Source organism: Poecile atricapillus, chromosome 1 (assembly GCF_030490865.1).
Source record: "Poecile atricapillus isolate bPoeAtr1 chromosome 1, bPoeAtr1.hap1, whole genome shotgun sequence".
Taxonomy (NCBI): domain Eukaryota; kingdom Metazoa; phylum Chordata; class Aves; order Passeriformes; family Paridae; genus Poecile; species Poecile atricapillus.
Window position 1 is genome coordinate 155,735,126 of NC_081249.1, and position 16,081 is coordinate 155,751,206.

Consider the following 16,081-nt stretch of genomic DNA (forward strand, 5'->3'; position numbering starts at 1 on the left):
TCTGTTAATAATTTTCTGGGGGTTTTTTTAAGTCTTTTTGTGCCCAAAATTTCCAACCCCAAAAAGGAATTTATCTTTTGATATTATTCTTGTGGTAAATTGCAGAAGCATATGTTAACATGAAAAGCCATGGGAATAAAGGATGTTGTACATGTCGAGTAGCTTCACCTTCATTCTGTCCACCAAACTATTTCTGTGCTTGTTGCTAGAGGATGTAAATGTATGCCATTTTCAAAAAGGACAAAAGTACTTCAGTCACATATCTTCCTACTTTCATTGCAGAGGTTCTCTCCAAGTTTATTGAGACCAGAAATTTCCATCACCTTGTAGTCTAAATCAGAAACTGTGTTGTCCCACTGAAAATCCAAGAATGGATTAAGGATTTTGTTTGTAGTTTACTAGGCTGTGAAATACCCCATCCTATACTGTCACTATGAAGGTATGATGAAACTTACAGTTTTTCCCAGGATTTTAGAAACCTGCTAGTGCTGTGGGCTATTTCTCTTCTTTTTCTTTTTTTCAAAGGTCTGGACTGCTGACCTTGTGTGTCTAAGGGAGACAGTTTTCAAAGCTGTAAGGATATGAAAACAGTATCAGTAAACTGTGTAGCACATATCAAATGTGTGACAGTAGGTCTCATTAGCACTCCTTTGAAAGAACCTGCATAAATCACCTGAGGCTTTGCCATCCATGTGTCATGTGGTGGGTCCATGTTGGTTTTGATGCCTGATAACCTATAAAGTGAGTGGGCTGGTACAGGACTTTGCCTCAGTCTTTTGGGAATGTCCTTCAAAACACCTGAAGCCTTTTAACCCAGTGTCCATAGGTTGCTAAATATTGCATCTCAGCTCACAAGAAAAATAATTAATCCAATTATTCTTTTATTTTTATTTTAATTTTATTTTTAATTTTAAAAGTTGTGTTTGGGTTTTTTTTTGTTAACACTAAGCTGTCTTTTTAAGGCCTGTGGACAAAGGTGGAAATCTTTGGGGTTTTTTTAAAAGTCATTTGGTATAAAGGGACAGTATGTTTCAAAACGTCTGCTATCAGATATGAGACAGTGATGAATCTTTGTGGTGGTTAGAGGGAGTTTGAACATTTGGCTGTGCCATACCACCATGACACTGTGCTCTAGATGCCTTTCCTCTAGAGATTAGCCTGAGGAAATCACTCATTTCACTCAGCCCAATAACCCAAACAGGGACCCTTATCCCAGAAATTAAAGCATGTTTAAAGGGTTCCTGTCCCTTGAAACAGACCATCTTTAACCTAGGTAATTCAAAGATAAAATTAATATTGCTGACAATCTGTTTCCATGAATCTTCAGTCTCTTTTCCTGTTTTTGGGAGATGTAGTTATGTATAGTCTGCAGATACATTTGGCATGGAAAGGGTTATATTCTAAAATCATTAATCTTACATAGGTTGTCATATGATGGACATTAATGTCAGTGGAGAGATGGAGGACAGATTTCAGTTTCTTGAGCAAGCAGGGCCAAATTTCTCCTCTGATGTTGAGTTTTAGTAGCTAAGGGCAAAATTTGGATCTGGGATTTCATTTTCCCCTACAGTTTGAACAGAGAGTTCATTAATGATAATGGAAGTTCTGTCTGAAGTTGGTGTTCAAAGCAGGCTTGGGTTTCTAAACGACCGTTTCAATATTAACAGAAGAAAATCACTTTATGGCAGGATTGAAGTCATGGGGAGAGAGACAAATCATGAGGGGAAAAAAAAGTTCAGAAAGAGAGAAGAAATCCTAGAGAATCCTAGGTAGAAAAATCTGCTGCTCTTTTTTTCAACCTAATCTGTCATAAAATAAACTGATATCATTTATTTACATTAATTTTATCTATAGAAACCACAGAACAGTTTTTTAATATGCATGCCATAAGCTTCCATTGAATAGTGCCTCTAGCAATACATTGCATTCCATTTGATCAATACCTACATAATGTTTTGAAATAAACATTTTACCTAGAACTATATAGTCTTGTTAATATTCATGGTTATGCATAATTATAAAGTTGTCATTTCAGATGTCCGGCCATGGGAAAATGGTATGTTATAATAATCACGAAAAGAAGAGGGGAAGAAAAGTGCCTCTGTTGTTCAAGTAGGAGATGATGATTTCCATAGTGCTGGGAAACACAATTTTCTGTGTCTTTGCTCGGTTTTAATAAATTTGCACTGCTGCTGTGAACTGATGTCATGTAAATTGAAAACATGGAATTGATTTTAAACAGAACATCTTTCTGGTCCTAATCTGAGATAATTTTCACATACAGCATGCAAGGCCTTCCTCACTGTAATTGGGAAGTTACAAACTTTGATCCTAATATGAATCCACATTTTTTAATAGTTTGACTCAGACCACCTTTAACATTTGCTTTTCTGTAAAGAGGCAGGAAAAGTATTACTTAAGTTTTTAAACATTCTTAAGGTTTCAAATTTTTCTAGATGCTTGATAAAGGTTCTTTATTTTTTTCTGCAAGATTGTTGATACTTAATTTTTCCTAATTTATCACATATTTATGTATGTAACATCCCTACACAAGAAGATTAAACAGTATTTCATATTGGAAAGTAAGCAGTGAATCGATTGCCGTACATACCATTTTTAGAGTGACTGTAGGTGCTTAAAAGAATACCCCAGGTGAATGAAGAAGTTAGGTGGGAGTTTGAATAGTGAAGTACAGTTTTCTTTCATGATCCTGATCTGCTACTTCCTGCTTATGGTAGGAAAAGATGAATTTATGTTTATAAATCTGCAACTATTACTCTCTGATATTCATATCACAGTAGGAGCCAGGTCTCGGTCAGTGGTATTGACACGATATATTGCATTCTACCCTATGCTAAAAAAGATATTCACTGTCCAGCACTCAGGGCTTTCTGCTGCCATTTGCTGTGAGTAAAATGCAGCTTTCTAAAGCCTCACAGAACCAGTATTTTCTTAAAACTGTTATCAGCTTTGTATTTTTCTTAGAAGAGCTCTGTTGAGATAGAGTTAGTCAGACAGGGCTGGTAAGGAGCTGTATATAGTGAAGAGAGGTAGAGCAGCATGACCCACAGGGACTCTTGTGATGGGAAGGTGGCATTCTTTACCAGGCAGTCTTCTCTGAAGGCCTTGCTTCTGGTCTGGTAGGTGGACAGTGCATTTGTACACTGTCCAGGCTTAATCCCCTCCTCCTCACTCTACCCTAGAGTAGATCCAAAATAGAACTGTTTGTGGAGAATTACGTAGCTGACATATGATTCCTCACCACATGTCTACAAGTCTCCTATCATCTAGCTCCTAATTCTGTAGCAAGCATCATTTAACATTGCTAAATATTTTTCATTGCTAAAATCCAATTTAGGCATACCCAGTATTTAAAACATCTAGCTCACTAATTGCAAAATCTATAGGAAAGTCCTTACAACATCAAAGACTCACTTGATCCTCGGAGCTGTTATAAATGGAAAACTGTCTCTGTTACAAGCAAATAAGGCACTTAATGCACTCTTTCTGGCTGTGATGCTATTTTTCCTGTGGGTCTTGAAAATGACCTTCCTGTAAGCATCAAGGACTATAACTTTTCAGATAAAGAAACTCATTCTTGTTTTAAATCTATGTCAGGTTCATTCCCCTATAGCCCACAGTTTTCAAAAGCAGAAGAAAAAGTAATCCAGAATTAAAAAAAATAAAAACCCCTCTGTTTCCAGAACGAAGTTACCCTGTCAGCTTGCCTTGGGCCTTAGGTGGAGAAGTGGAGATTAAAGAGTCAGTATTCCTTTTCATGTTTCGTCTGCCAGTTTTGTGAATGTAGAAAGAGTACTTGTGGCTGCAGCTAAGTATCCAACTGTAGTATTAAGTGCGGCAATTTCATCCTTGTGCAGTAAATTAAAAATATTCTTATAAGTTTACCATGAGAGGAGTTCAGTATCAATACCATCCAGTCATTGATAAAGGTATTTCAAGGAGAAGGGTGAATAGCACAGCAGATGTAACCTCAATATTTTCACCAATTATAAAGAGCCTCTTTGTGAAGCTGTGTGAATATGTAAGATGATCTCATCATTTCCTATTTACTCAATACTTACCTGAATACGCAATATAGTGTAGCTTTTAAATGCATATGCACATGAGTAAAATGTCCTTTTGTAAGAGACTTTGCTAAAAGACTGCTTTTGATACACAATTTCTTCATCTCCTCTTCAAACTGAATTAAACTACTTCCTTCTTTTAAAACACAACTCACTATTTAGAAGCTTTGGCTTTGATTTCTCAGAACAGCCTTACAGGAAGAAACTATGTTCTTTTTCTATTTGTAACCATATTTCTGAAGACAAACTTGTACTGATTTATTTTAATTTTCTAACTGAAATAGGTTCCTGCAAAGAACACTGACTGTTTCTTCTTTTTTCCCCTCCGTCATTCCACTGCTACAAGAATATTGCTGTGCACAAAGCTACCAAGGAAAACTGAAATCCCTCTGTTGGGAACTGTGTACACAGCAATATATTCATACTTTGAGAAATAAGTGAGGGGTTTTTTTTTATTTCTTAGCATGACATACTGTGCACTTCTTGCATGCCAACCACTGAATTCAAATTGAGGAACTAGGTAACATTTCAGCAAATTTTAATCAGGTTTAGCATCCACCATTTTAGGGAATGTATCTGTGCAGCTGACATAAAGGTCACCAATTTTAAAACATTAACCCTCAGTTAGTCCCTTTGCTTAAAGGGTTTGTGTGTGTGTGTATGTCTGTGTCTGTGTCTGTGTGTGTCTGTGTGTGTGTGTATATTAATAAATTATATAACCCAATCCTGTGTAATCCCATCACATGTGCCATCCCACCAATGTGCTCACAAGGCTCACCTTGTCTGTCATACTGGGCACTCCATGTATAACACAAATAGAAATATAAAATGATCTGCACTGCTCCTCACTGAGTTAGAGATTTACATGAAAACAAAACATCCTGGAAACTCAGGATGTAACCTACATGACATTACATTTTCAGAAGTTTATGCTAAATTGAAATGTGTGGTCTGTTGCTAGTTAGAAAACATAACTTCACAATCAGACCTTAGAGTGGAGTGATTCTTTACTTTCATTTCTTCTCAAAATTAGTAACTTTATTATACGTGCAAACTGAAGATCTTTAAAATGAAACAGGGCTTTACTCAGTAACACTAGGTTATGAATAAACTGGGATAATTTCCCTCCCTGATGCCTCCTTCTAATTGCCTTTTTTGCCTCAAAATTCTCATCTAATTTCTAAGTTGCAGGTTGACAATGGAGCAGTAAAAAGATACTGTAAATTAGAAAACATTTCAAATTTTTTTCATTATTTTCTTTCCTCACATTTAGAAATTTCTTTCCAAGGTATACTGTGAATTTTCAGAACTGACTTGGGGGTGCCTAGTGAACTCTCAGAGGAGGTAAGAACCAGATTTAGCAGCACAGTGCAGCTTGCCTGCCAAAGAATCTCTTTATAGAGAGAATTTTTATATTGAATCGTGGGACTTCCTTCAGAGCGTGGTCCACAAATCTCTTATATGAAATGTGCTTTAGACAGATGCAGCAAAGAAAATTTTGTCTATCTGGTAGTATATCTGAGCTGGCCAAAAATAGAGTGGGAATTTGCAGGTAGATGAACTTTATGGAAAGTTCATTTTTAATACAGTATTTCAGACATTCTTTGGATGTATTCTTTGTACTTGGGAGCCTGAACTCTGAGTGTATATGGTTTGTATATAGCTCTGATGCAGTGAATTCTCATTCCTGAGAAAGCAGGCTTCTTTTCCTCTTTTCCATAATTCTGAAATGAATGCTCTGTTCAGTACATGACACAGACTTTTCCAGTGGTGCAACAACCAATATAAAAGTTAGTGAAGGATGAAGGACTTGTCTAGGATGAGCAAAAGAGCTGGAGAATCTGGGTCCTTATAACTATCACTATGCAGAACTGCAGTGTGTCCTTCAGCCCCTGGCTAGTGACTCACCTGGTACTTTGATTTTCAAATGTGAATGTGGACAGCTGTCCTTTGGCATCTGTCTGGCATGGTAAACTCCCTAGATAAAAACTCTTCCAAGGAAGACAATGGTTTATGTAGTAGGTACAAGTCCAGACAGATTTTACTAGCTTCTGCACGCAACTGTGGGTATTCATGTTTTCAGAAGAGAGATAGTACCATTCCACACTTGTGTGCACATCAGTTTTACACTCAGCTGTAAGCAGAGTATTTTGAATGTCCTGTTTTACTGAAGGGGAAATGCCTACCATAATCAAAACTTACAGCAGTGCTTTTCTTCCCTTATTCTTCATAACTGATAAAGTTGGGCTAATTTATGTGAGATTGTTTTCTAAAGTGGCTTACAATATTGGTTTGACAGAAATGCTGCGTAGTCAGTTGTTCGTATTTTATCTTTATTCTGCTGTATAATGAGGTTTTGAAGACAATGAATTATCATAGTAGAATATGTAGAGCTTGAAATACAGAAGTAAAAATTTAGGGGAAATATCGATATCTGCTAGTAGCAAACTTAGTTCACTAGAGGCTGCTGAAAAAAACAGGACCCAGATACAAATATTTATATTAGAGCTGAACATAACTTGTGCTTTACATTCACTTTACATGGCACTATTTTACATGCATGTTTTTCTCTAGTAGTTAAAAAATTGCAGTGGGGATTGGCGGATCCCTCCAATGTAAAGAAACATCACTGTTTGTAAGACTGCCTTTGTAAACATCTTTTTCTGTAGATATCTGCTGTACACGGATTTAGATATAGATACATTCATATATATAATTGGGGGTATAGACATTTGGTTAACTTGAAAGCTCCTAAGTGTCATTTGTCACATTTATGGTAGGAATTTTAACTGCCTTAAATACTTATCCTTTTCCAAAGTGACTTTTTTTCTTTCCTCTCTACCAAAAAAAAAAAAAAAAAAAAAAAAGAAAAAAAAAGAAAAAAAAAGGAAAATGTACTTCATGAAACTATTGTATATGAAGCACTTATTAGCCGTAATTAAATGGACAATATGAATTTACTACGTCTTTAGGACTCTGGCTTGTTCTGGTTTAGAGCAAGATGATTAATGCAAATACATATTACTTGAGATAACCATTTAGCAGCTAATTTAGCCAAATTTATTACAGCAGTTAGAGGTTTTTCATTTTCGCAGACGGAGACAAGGACATGACAAAAGCAGGCAGTGACTGTGAAGGCACACTGCCCTCTAGTGCACGAAGCTTTGTGGGAATTGGGAGGCAGGCAGGGAAGAAAAGGGCTCCAGCAACAACCGTGCCCAGATTTTGTGTAGTTTACAGGTTTTCTAAAACCCTTCTGCTCCCTTCCACTGAAAGATTTGCCTTTCATTCCCTTCTCCTGACACGGAAGAATCAGATACAAAACAAATCCGTTCCAACTTGGCAATATTTTGTCTGAAGTATTACTTTAAACATCTGTATTTTTAAGCCGTCTTGCTGTGAGCATTTAATAGCACCGTTTCACATTACTGATTGCTTTTACTTCTTCCTCTGTTTCCTAGCATATTTCAAGCATCAGAGAGAACTGTCACTCTTTGGCTCTAACCAAGCCATTCTGTGCCTCCCTTAGGCCTCTTTCTCAGCCTGTTGGTGGATTTACTTTGCTTTGGTAGAAAGTAAATTCTCCAAAGACTTTTCCCCCACTGACCAGTGGAGATTTGGTTCATCTGAGAACTGTAAATTCTGTTTGACAAGATCAAAGAAACAGATGTATAAGTTCAGTGGTTGATATCGCCTGCAATGAGGAGAAATGATCAAAGCAGCAGGGGTAGAGTATCTTCCCAAACCTTTCAAATATCCAGAATCTCAAAGAGGTCTACCTAGGAGCTATGAATAAATCACATATAAATTTGCCTCTTTTTTTCCTTCTCTTTTTTTACAGTTTGACATTGAATGCATTGGAAATGTCCACGCAGCAATAAGTATTCCGAGAACCGTAGAGATTTTTGGGTTTTGGGGTTTTTTACATTTCTTCTTCAACTAGAGTTTGCAAAAGCAGATTAAAATTATACTTTAGAAACTTTTAAAATGTGAAGCTAGTTAAACTGAATTTCAGATCCTGTTTGTCATCTCACTGGCATTAAATCCAGAGGAAGCCAAGTATCTTCTCCTTGCTCTTGTGGTACGTTGTACAATGAAGGTCATTTTACCACAATTCTAACATGTACTCTATCTTGCTTGTGTTTTGTTTGTATTTTCCTGTCAGTGTTGAATAAGGGTCAGTGTGTAACAAAGTATTACCGCTGGATGCAGAAGAATGGAGGTTATATCTGGATACAATCTAGTGCAACCATAGCTGTCAACGCCAAGAACGCAAGTGAGAAGAATATCATTTGGGTCAATTACCTCCTTAGGTAGGTCTCCCAGGCACTTCTCTCGGTTGAACTGCTGTCTCTGTTGCTTGTCTGTCAGTGAGAGGTCTAGGGAAAAAACAACAGCCTACCAGAGAAAGCTAAGAGGAAGAACTTTTCATATAGTCCACGTCAAAAGCCATGCCATTTTGTTATAGCTATTGAGGCATCTCAGCACATGAGAATATTCTTGAATTATTATGCTGCCTCACTCTTGAAATAGGCCCTCCAACATAATATTGCATGCCCTGAAATCTACTCAATCTGAGCTCAAAGACAAAAATTATCCACACCAACTTTCAGTAGCTATGTTATAAAATCTGGTATGAAGTGTTTGACACTGTTTTATTTGAATATTAAAAATGCAGGGAAGCAAACTGCTGGTATGCCAAAAAAAGTTATCTCTGAAAGGAATTTGCCAGTTCATTCCAGAGAGAAGAACTTTCTCAGAACAAAAAAGGCTCAAACTACTTGGTTGTTCCTATAAGAATTGGATAATATTCACACTGAAAAATGCAAAATAGCATTTAAAAATAAAAGTACTATAAAATACTATTTGAAGCTATTAGAATTATTTTAAATAGAGATAGTAGTAATGGCTTGAATGAAAGGCTGTTCCCTGAGAAATCATATTTTGCCAAGGTATTTTTAAAGGACTGGTTTCAGAGCTCAAGGGAAAACCAACAGTCACTGAGAGACAGTGAATTATAAACCTGACCTTTCCTATCTGGAAATACCTTTCAACACATTCTGTTTTGTGAAAATGTTCGATAAGTTTGGGAGATTTTCTGTTTCATTCCAAAGCAGAACAAACAAACAAATAAAATTTGAAACCTTGAGATTGTCATGAAATGCAGTTGTCATTTTCTGGCCTGTTCTCCTTTTAAGTTGCTTGTCATGGTTTGTTACATTCCCTTTGATGCCATGAGAGTTCAAAGTGATGTCTAGGGGTTAGATTGTGACTTATTATGCCAAGTCCAGCAAGCCCTGAAGAGACTGTGCCTGCCTAAACTTGCATGTTGAAACGCTTTTGATTCCCCTTTTGGGGAAGAGAAGGAAGCAACCCCTGGCAGGAGAGCATTGAAGGGGTACTGTGCGAAACCTTGCGTGGCAGTGGAGTTTTCACTGGGACTTGCAATTTTTGGGCTTGATATGATTGAGCACAGACTTTTCTGAATATATCCTTATCCTGCTACCTTTTCCTGTCTCTTTTTTGCAAGTGTGAGGCAGAACGCAGCATTTCAAGAGGTTGGCTTAAGGCTGACAATTCAGGACTGGAAGTACAGTTTCACTGCCCCAGTCCTTAACAGGGCTGCAAAATGCCCAGAAATGTTCTCATATTTCCAGCTCTAGCTGTAAAAGTCATCCATAAGAATTATGAACAGCTGCCTCTGTCCCCTTTGCTGCTCTCTAGACAATAGGTGAACCTAGTCCACAGACATCCCAAAAAATAATTTTCTCTACAAGCAGAATATACCTACCAAAAAAACAAAAGCTGTGTGGTCTTCCCCAGTCTCCTCCCAGAACCTGATTTTTCTAGTGTATTCCATTCACCGGTCTGTTAGAGAAATATTAACATCTTCACTGAATTTGTATTTTTAATTTATATTTCTCCTTGTACTGGAATCCACAAAAGATCCAAATGTCCAAATAATATTTTAATAACAGATCAAGGCATAATTAGGTCTACTCTTAGCAGGAGTACTGGTCTGTATACATTTCCATGCATTAGAAAGTATGATTCAGCTGTCTGTAAAAGGATAGACTAATTATAGTGACAGGGAGGATTAATGCTGTTCTTGTTCTAGCAACTTGTTATTCACAGTGTGAAAGCCCTCAAACATCTTTTGCTTGGAGGGGGCAGATTTGGAGACTGCCCTGGGATGCAACAGAATAAAGTCACTTTGTCAGGACAAAGCCATAAAGATGATAATCGTAACATGGCATCTCAATGTGAACTGTGTGAACTCTGAGTTTTCACAGTACTCTCTGAGAGGCTGAATATGAACGTAGTGTCGTTGTGATCGTGTGTCAGACACCCCCAGTGCTGCCTCATATTCTGTGCAGGACTGTGGGTTTTCTGCTTTACCAGACTTGCATTTGAACTGCGTGGAAATGCTCACCTATTGAAAAATTATTAAAGACTTTGTTATTTTTAATATTCTCTACCACTTATGTTTAGCTACGTCTGTTTCCCTGCATTTGCATGCATTTTAGAAAGGAACACATTTTAAAAGGTACAAACCAAGCAAAATCATAGTGTTGTAGGGGTTTTCTTCCATTTCTCTGGCAGCGTAGCTTTTTTAGATTGCAGTCATGTTCATTGCTAACAAGTCACAGGTGAGCACCACATGAGCAGATGAAGATATGATTATAATGGGTGTGTTGACAGTTCTTTATCCCTAACATATGCATCTTAACATGCACATGTGCATCTGTCACATAGTTAGAGAGGTTGTTTTTGGTTTCTTGCTGATGTGGATGTATGTGTGCAGTGTTTAAAAATATATAACCTATTTTATCTAATTTTTGGCCAGATTCTTTGGAGCAGTGGTCACTTCTTTAGCCCTAGCTGAGCACCTTCTTAATAACTTCATGTATGATATGCTTGATTAAAATGTGGAAAACTGGAATGTTGAGAAAACAAGTATTGAAAGAACTCTGGCGAGGTTGATAGAGAACATTTCTACAGAGATAACTCTAATAGACATTGCCAGTAGGAGAGAAACAGATTGGAAAAGTTAAAACACCCTCTCTGTCCTCCCAGGCACAGTAATGGGATCGAAATCGAGATATTCTGTTGTTGGATGATTACATGGTGTATCTTTACTGCTAGATATCACACAAGCCATGATGTCTCACTTCAGCAAGGATGCTTTGATAGCTCTAAAACTTCACTAGAATCAAACAAGGTTTAGTACCTGGTCAATAAAAGTATTTGACTGCAGTATTAAAATAAACCTTCACAAAATTCCTGCTGTGAAGCTCTGAAGCCAAAAATACATGTTTCTGTGTTTGCTCTGCTGTTCTTCCTATTTATATTCTTTGTTCCTGAACTTTGATATGAAAAGAGGAAAAAATCATGAAACTGCAAATCATCCAATTTTGTTTATATTTGCTGTATCCTCTTCAGTAACCCAGAGTACAAGGACACTCCAATGGATATTGCACAACTTCCTCATCTGCCAGAGAAAACCTCAGAATCCTCAGAGACCTCTGACTCTGAATCGGACTCAAAGGACAACTCAGGTAACACACATGGTGTGCCTTTACACCCACAAGAGGTTTATATCATGAAAGCCACACGGTCAGCTTTCCAGTTGCTTTTACTTCTCAAGTGTTGGTTGTTCCATTATAACAAAAAAAAAAAATCATATAAAATTAAATTGAAAAACACTAGCAAAATCTTTTAATGACCTTAGCATTTCCATTTCCTCAGAATTTCTCTTCAGTTTCTTCATGTGTTCTTGCCTACATAGCACCAAACTAAATATTTGATTTCCCAGCTGTGCTTATGAACAAGTACTGTGCCTTGTGCAAAGGACTTGGGATTGCAACTGTTGAATATAATTCAAGTTCTTGTCTTTCCAGAGTAGGCAGACATTCTACAGAGAGGTCTCTACTGTCAATCTTTATGACTCTTTTCCCTGTATAACTACATTCTTGAAGAGTCTCACTAGGGGGCAGTGAAGATTGAAAAAATTGAGAGTTTTCTTGGGTTAAAAGTTATATTTAATTAAAATGTGTGGGTTCAAGAACTTGTTTCTAAGCTCTTTAAGTCTGGGAGTTCAGCAGTTTATTAAAAGCTGAGTGTGCATGTCAAGCTCTATGTGTAAATTAGTCCTACAGATGGTCCAGTGCACAGATGGTTCACACATTCTCTGTTAGTTTTAACAGTGGTTACCTAGGCACAGGTGCAAATCATCTGGCCTTGAAACAAATGTGTTTTCCTGTAGCCCAAGAAGTAAACATGTTACCCAGCTGTTGTATGTAGATGGATGGATGGATGGATGGATGGATGGATGGATATGATTTTTCTCTCGTGTCTATGATAACAACCAAAAACAGTCTATAGAAAATGGATCACAGTACTATAAATCCAGAAAAAGCAAGAAGAAGATCAGGATATTATAATTATATTATATTATATTATATTATATTATATTATATTATATTATATTATATTATATTATATTATATTATATTATATTATATTATATTATATTATATTATATTATATTATATTATATTATATTATATTATATTATATTATATTATATTATATATGATAGATACCATATATATCGTATTATATCATATCATATTATACTATACTATGCTATATTATATGGCTGTTCTCTTTCATCTTTTGCTTTTATTTGTTCTCCTTTGACAGCTTGGTTTAAGTCAATGTGCAGTCTTGCTGACCACTGTCATTGGGGATTTCTTTATCCATTCCCAGTGCTTCCTTTATGCTGTCTTGTTCCTAAATAGCCAAATAACACATATGTGGAGAACAGTTTGCATTACCCATATGCACTGGAATTTTCTCCAGGTGAGAACATGAGAAGTACATGTATATTCATGACTTCTAAAGCTGATGCAGAGCAAGACAGCATTCAAGGGTACAGAGATATCTACATCTCAGAATGAGATGTCTGGGAGTCTTGGAAGACAGAAGACACAGGGACTTGTTTATTACAAAAGAATTAAATAGAAATGCCGAAGGACCTTAAATTGGAACAGTATTTTGGATGAAACCAACAAGTTCAGTTTAAGCTGTGATATAATCCCAGGTAAATATTGTGTAGTTTTAGACCACCTCACTCTAGGACCACCCTTTCCCAGCTAGAAACTATGGCCTTTAAAGAAAGCATCTTCAAAAAAAAAGGAAGAAAAAATTGTAGGACAAATTCAATCCTAGATGGAACAAAAAACTGGATGAGATGTAGGGGTTTACAGCTGCTACTTAGTTCCTATAGGTTTTATTTTTCAAAAGGAAGAGTCTCTCTGCTGGTGCTCACACAAGCAAAAGTCACACTAAATGACCTGTGAAGTGCAGTGTCCTGGAATGCTCACTCAGCTTTCCTGTCAAACCCACCTTCAGCACTTCTGGGAAATAGTTTGGTATTGACATGGCTCCAGAAGTAACCAATATCTTTAGAGGCAAACCAATCCTTCCCCTCTCCACCTAAAACAAGGATATTGAAAAGGGTAGTACTTGGCTCAGATCAGTGAAAAACGTCTTTTATTAAGCAACAAAAGATTTCTGGCTGGTCTGTAAAGGACGGGGTTTCCTGAAACCTTCCATGACCCTTTCAAACATAGTGTGATAATGGAGCATATTCAGTCTCAAAGCTGCTTTGGCTCTCCTAGTCCAGTGGGCTAGAGTGTTTATCTCACCCGTATTAGAATTATAATTAAGTGAATTCAGGCAAGAAGAGTGACAGCTTCTCAGTGCTGTAGCTGTGCTATTTTCAATGGTCTTTAGATGATTTGGATCAATCAATAATTTAATTCACTGGCTGATTATTTTTTCTGTATTTTTTTATATTTGTTGTCCTTCAGGAGAATATAAGACAGTCTAGCAACAGAGCAAAATTCCTTTAACAATAAACCGGTTTATTAATTCATTTTAACTGGTTTATTCATTCATTCCGATTTATACACGCGTTGCTTCTCCTCTTGCACAGGAGGAAATCAGCAGTAATTCCACTGCAGCCAGAGAGTATGCCATTTCAAAAGTGGCAATGGTGAGAGGAAAATGAGATGAGAGTGCAAGAGTCCTCATTAGTAAACAGTTGTATAGTAAGTACGTGGATGCCTGCCCACTGTAGGAGAACATGGATGTGAAAGAACAATCACCAGAACATAACAGTGATAATGGGATTGTTCACTGACTCCTCTTTGGATGGCATGGCTACAATGCCGTTGTGCTCACAGCTGTCAACGTGATTCTTGTCCACTGAGCAGATGAAAAGGCCCCCTCAATCGAGGTGCAGCCACATAGCATAGGCTTCTAGTGCATTAACAGTCCTGAGTCAGAGACATTCACCGTGATCAAAACTCTCCCAACACAACACTGGAAAAAAAATGCAGCACTACAGAAGAGAACGTCTTTTGCCAAAAAAGGTTAAAGCAAACCCAATCTCATTGGTAGGTAGAAATCTGGACTTGGATTTTAATATTATGTTCCTATTGCTAATGCTTTGTCTCACTTTCATTTTCTCCAGAGGACAACGAGAACTCAAAGTCAGATGAGAAAGGAAACCAGTCAGAAAACAGTGAAGACCCTGAATCCGACAGGAAAAAGTCAGGAAATCAGTCAGATAATGAAATGAACTGTAATGAGGATGGGAACAGCTCCAGCAACCAGGACAGCAGGGACAGTGATGACAGCTTTGAAAACTCAGACTTCGAGAATCAAAAGGCCCCTGAGGACAGTTTTGGCACTCTTGGCTCTATGCAGATCAAAGTGGAGCGCTATGTTGAGAGTGAGTCAGACTTGCGGTTGCAGAACTGTGAATCACTGACCTCCGACAGTGCCAAGGACTCAGACAGTGCAGGTGAAGTAAATGCCCAGTCTTCCAGCAAACATCAGAAGAGGAAGAAGAGGAGAAAAAAGCAAAAGGGAGGCAGCATGACCCGGAGAAGGCTGTCAAGCACCTCAAGTCCAAATGGACTTGACTCAGCTTTGGTGGACCAGCCCCAGCTGCTCTCGTCACCAAACAGTGCCTCAGTGCTCAAAATTAAAACAGAAATCTCAGAACCTATCAATTTTGATAATGATAGCAGTATTTGGAATTACCCACCCAACAGGGAAATCTCAAGGAATGAATCACCCTACAGTATGACCAAGCCCCCCAGCTCCGAGCACTTCCCTTCCCCCCAAGCCAGCAGTAGTTTACACGTCTCCATTCCAGACTCTGTTCTCACCCCACCAGGGACTGAAAATTCTGCCAGCCGTAAAACTCAGTTCAGCACCTCATCCAACTCGGCCTTGGCTCCAGTGTCCTCTGACCCTTTGTCACCCCCACTTTCAGCATCTCCAAGGGACAAACATCCAGGAGGTCCCACAACGTCCAACTCTTTGTTGTACACTGGGGATCTGGAAGCCCTTCAGAGGTTACAAGCAGGCAATGTGGTGCTTCCTTTGGTTCACAGGGTAACGGGAACCCTTGCTGCGACCAGCACTGCTGCTCAGAGGGTCTACACCACTGGCACTATTCGGTATGCTCCAGCTGAAGTTACTTTAGCCATGCAGGGCAACCTCCTCCCCAACACCCATGCTGTTAACTTTGTTGATGTTAACAGCCCCAGCTTTGGGCTGGATCCTAAAACACCGATGGAAATGCTCTACCACCACGTTCACCGACTCAATATGTCGGGACCGTTTGGAAGTGCTGTGAGCGGGGCCAGTCTGACCCAAATGCCTGCAGGGAATGTGTTCACAACTGCCGAAGGACTTTTTTCCACTCTTCCATTTCCTGTGTACAGCAATGGCATTCACACTACACAGACTCTGGAACGGAAAGAGGATTGAAATATGACCACATACTGTGTTCAGTGTTATACTCTGAGGCATAGACTATGTTTTAATTTAGACCTTTAATTCTAGCACTTTGAATTTGAGCAGGTCAGCTTATTATCTCAATATGATGGTCCCCATTTCATTCCCTTTCTCTT

The 16,081-nt window shown here is 38.1% G+C and overlaps 1 protein-coding gene across 2 annotated transcripts in view; it reads left to right on the top strand.

The window, feature by feature from the left end:
• NPAS3 (neuronal PAS domain protein 3) overlaps window positions 1-16,081 on the top strand; it is a 587,887-nt gene that overhangs the window by 570,940 nt on the left and 866 nt on the right. For both annotated transcript variants that reach the window (XM_058829497.1, XM_058829498.1), the window contains 3 exons: window positions 8,251-8,398; window positions 11,529-11,644; window positions 14,629-16,081. The exon at window positions 14,629-16,081 is cut by the window's right edge and continues 866 nt beyond it. In XM_058829497.1, coding sequence (XP_058685480.1) covers window positions 8,251-8,398; window positions 11,529-11,644; window positions 14,629-15,938 — 1,574 coding nt within the window. In that variant the 3' untranslated portion in view covers window positions 15,939-16,081. The remainder of the gene's footprint in view (window positions 1-8,250; window positions 8,399-11,528; window positions 11,645-14,628) is intronic.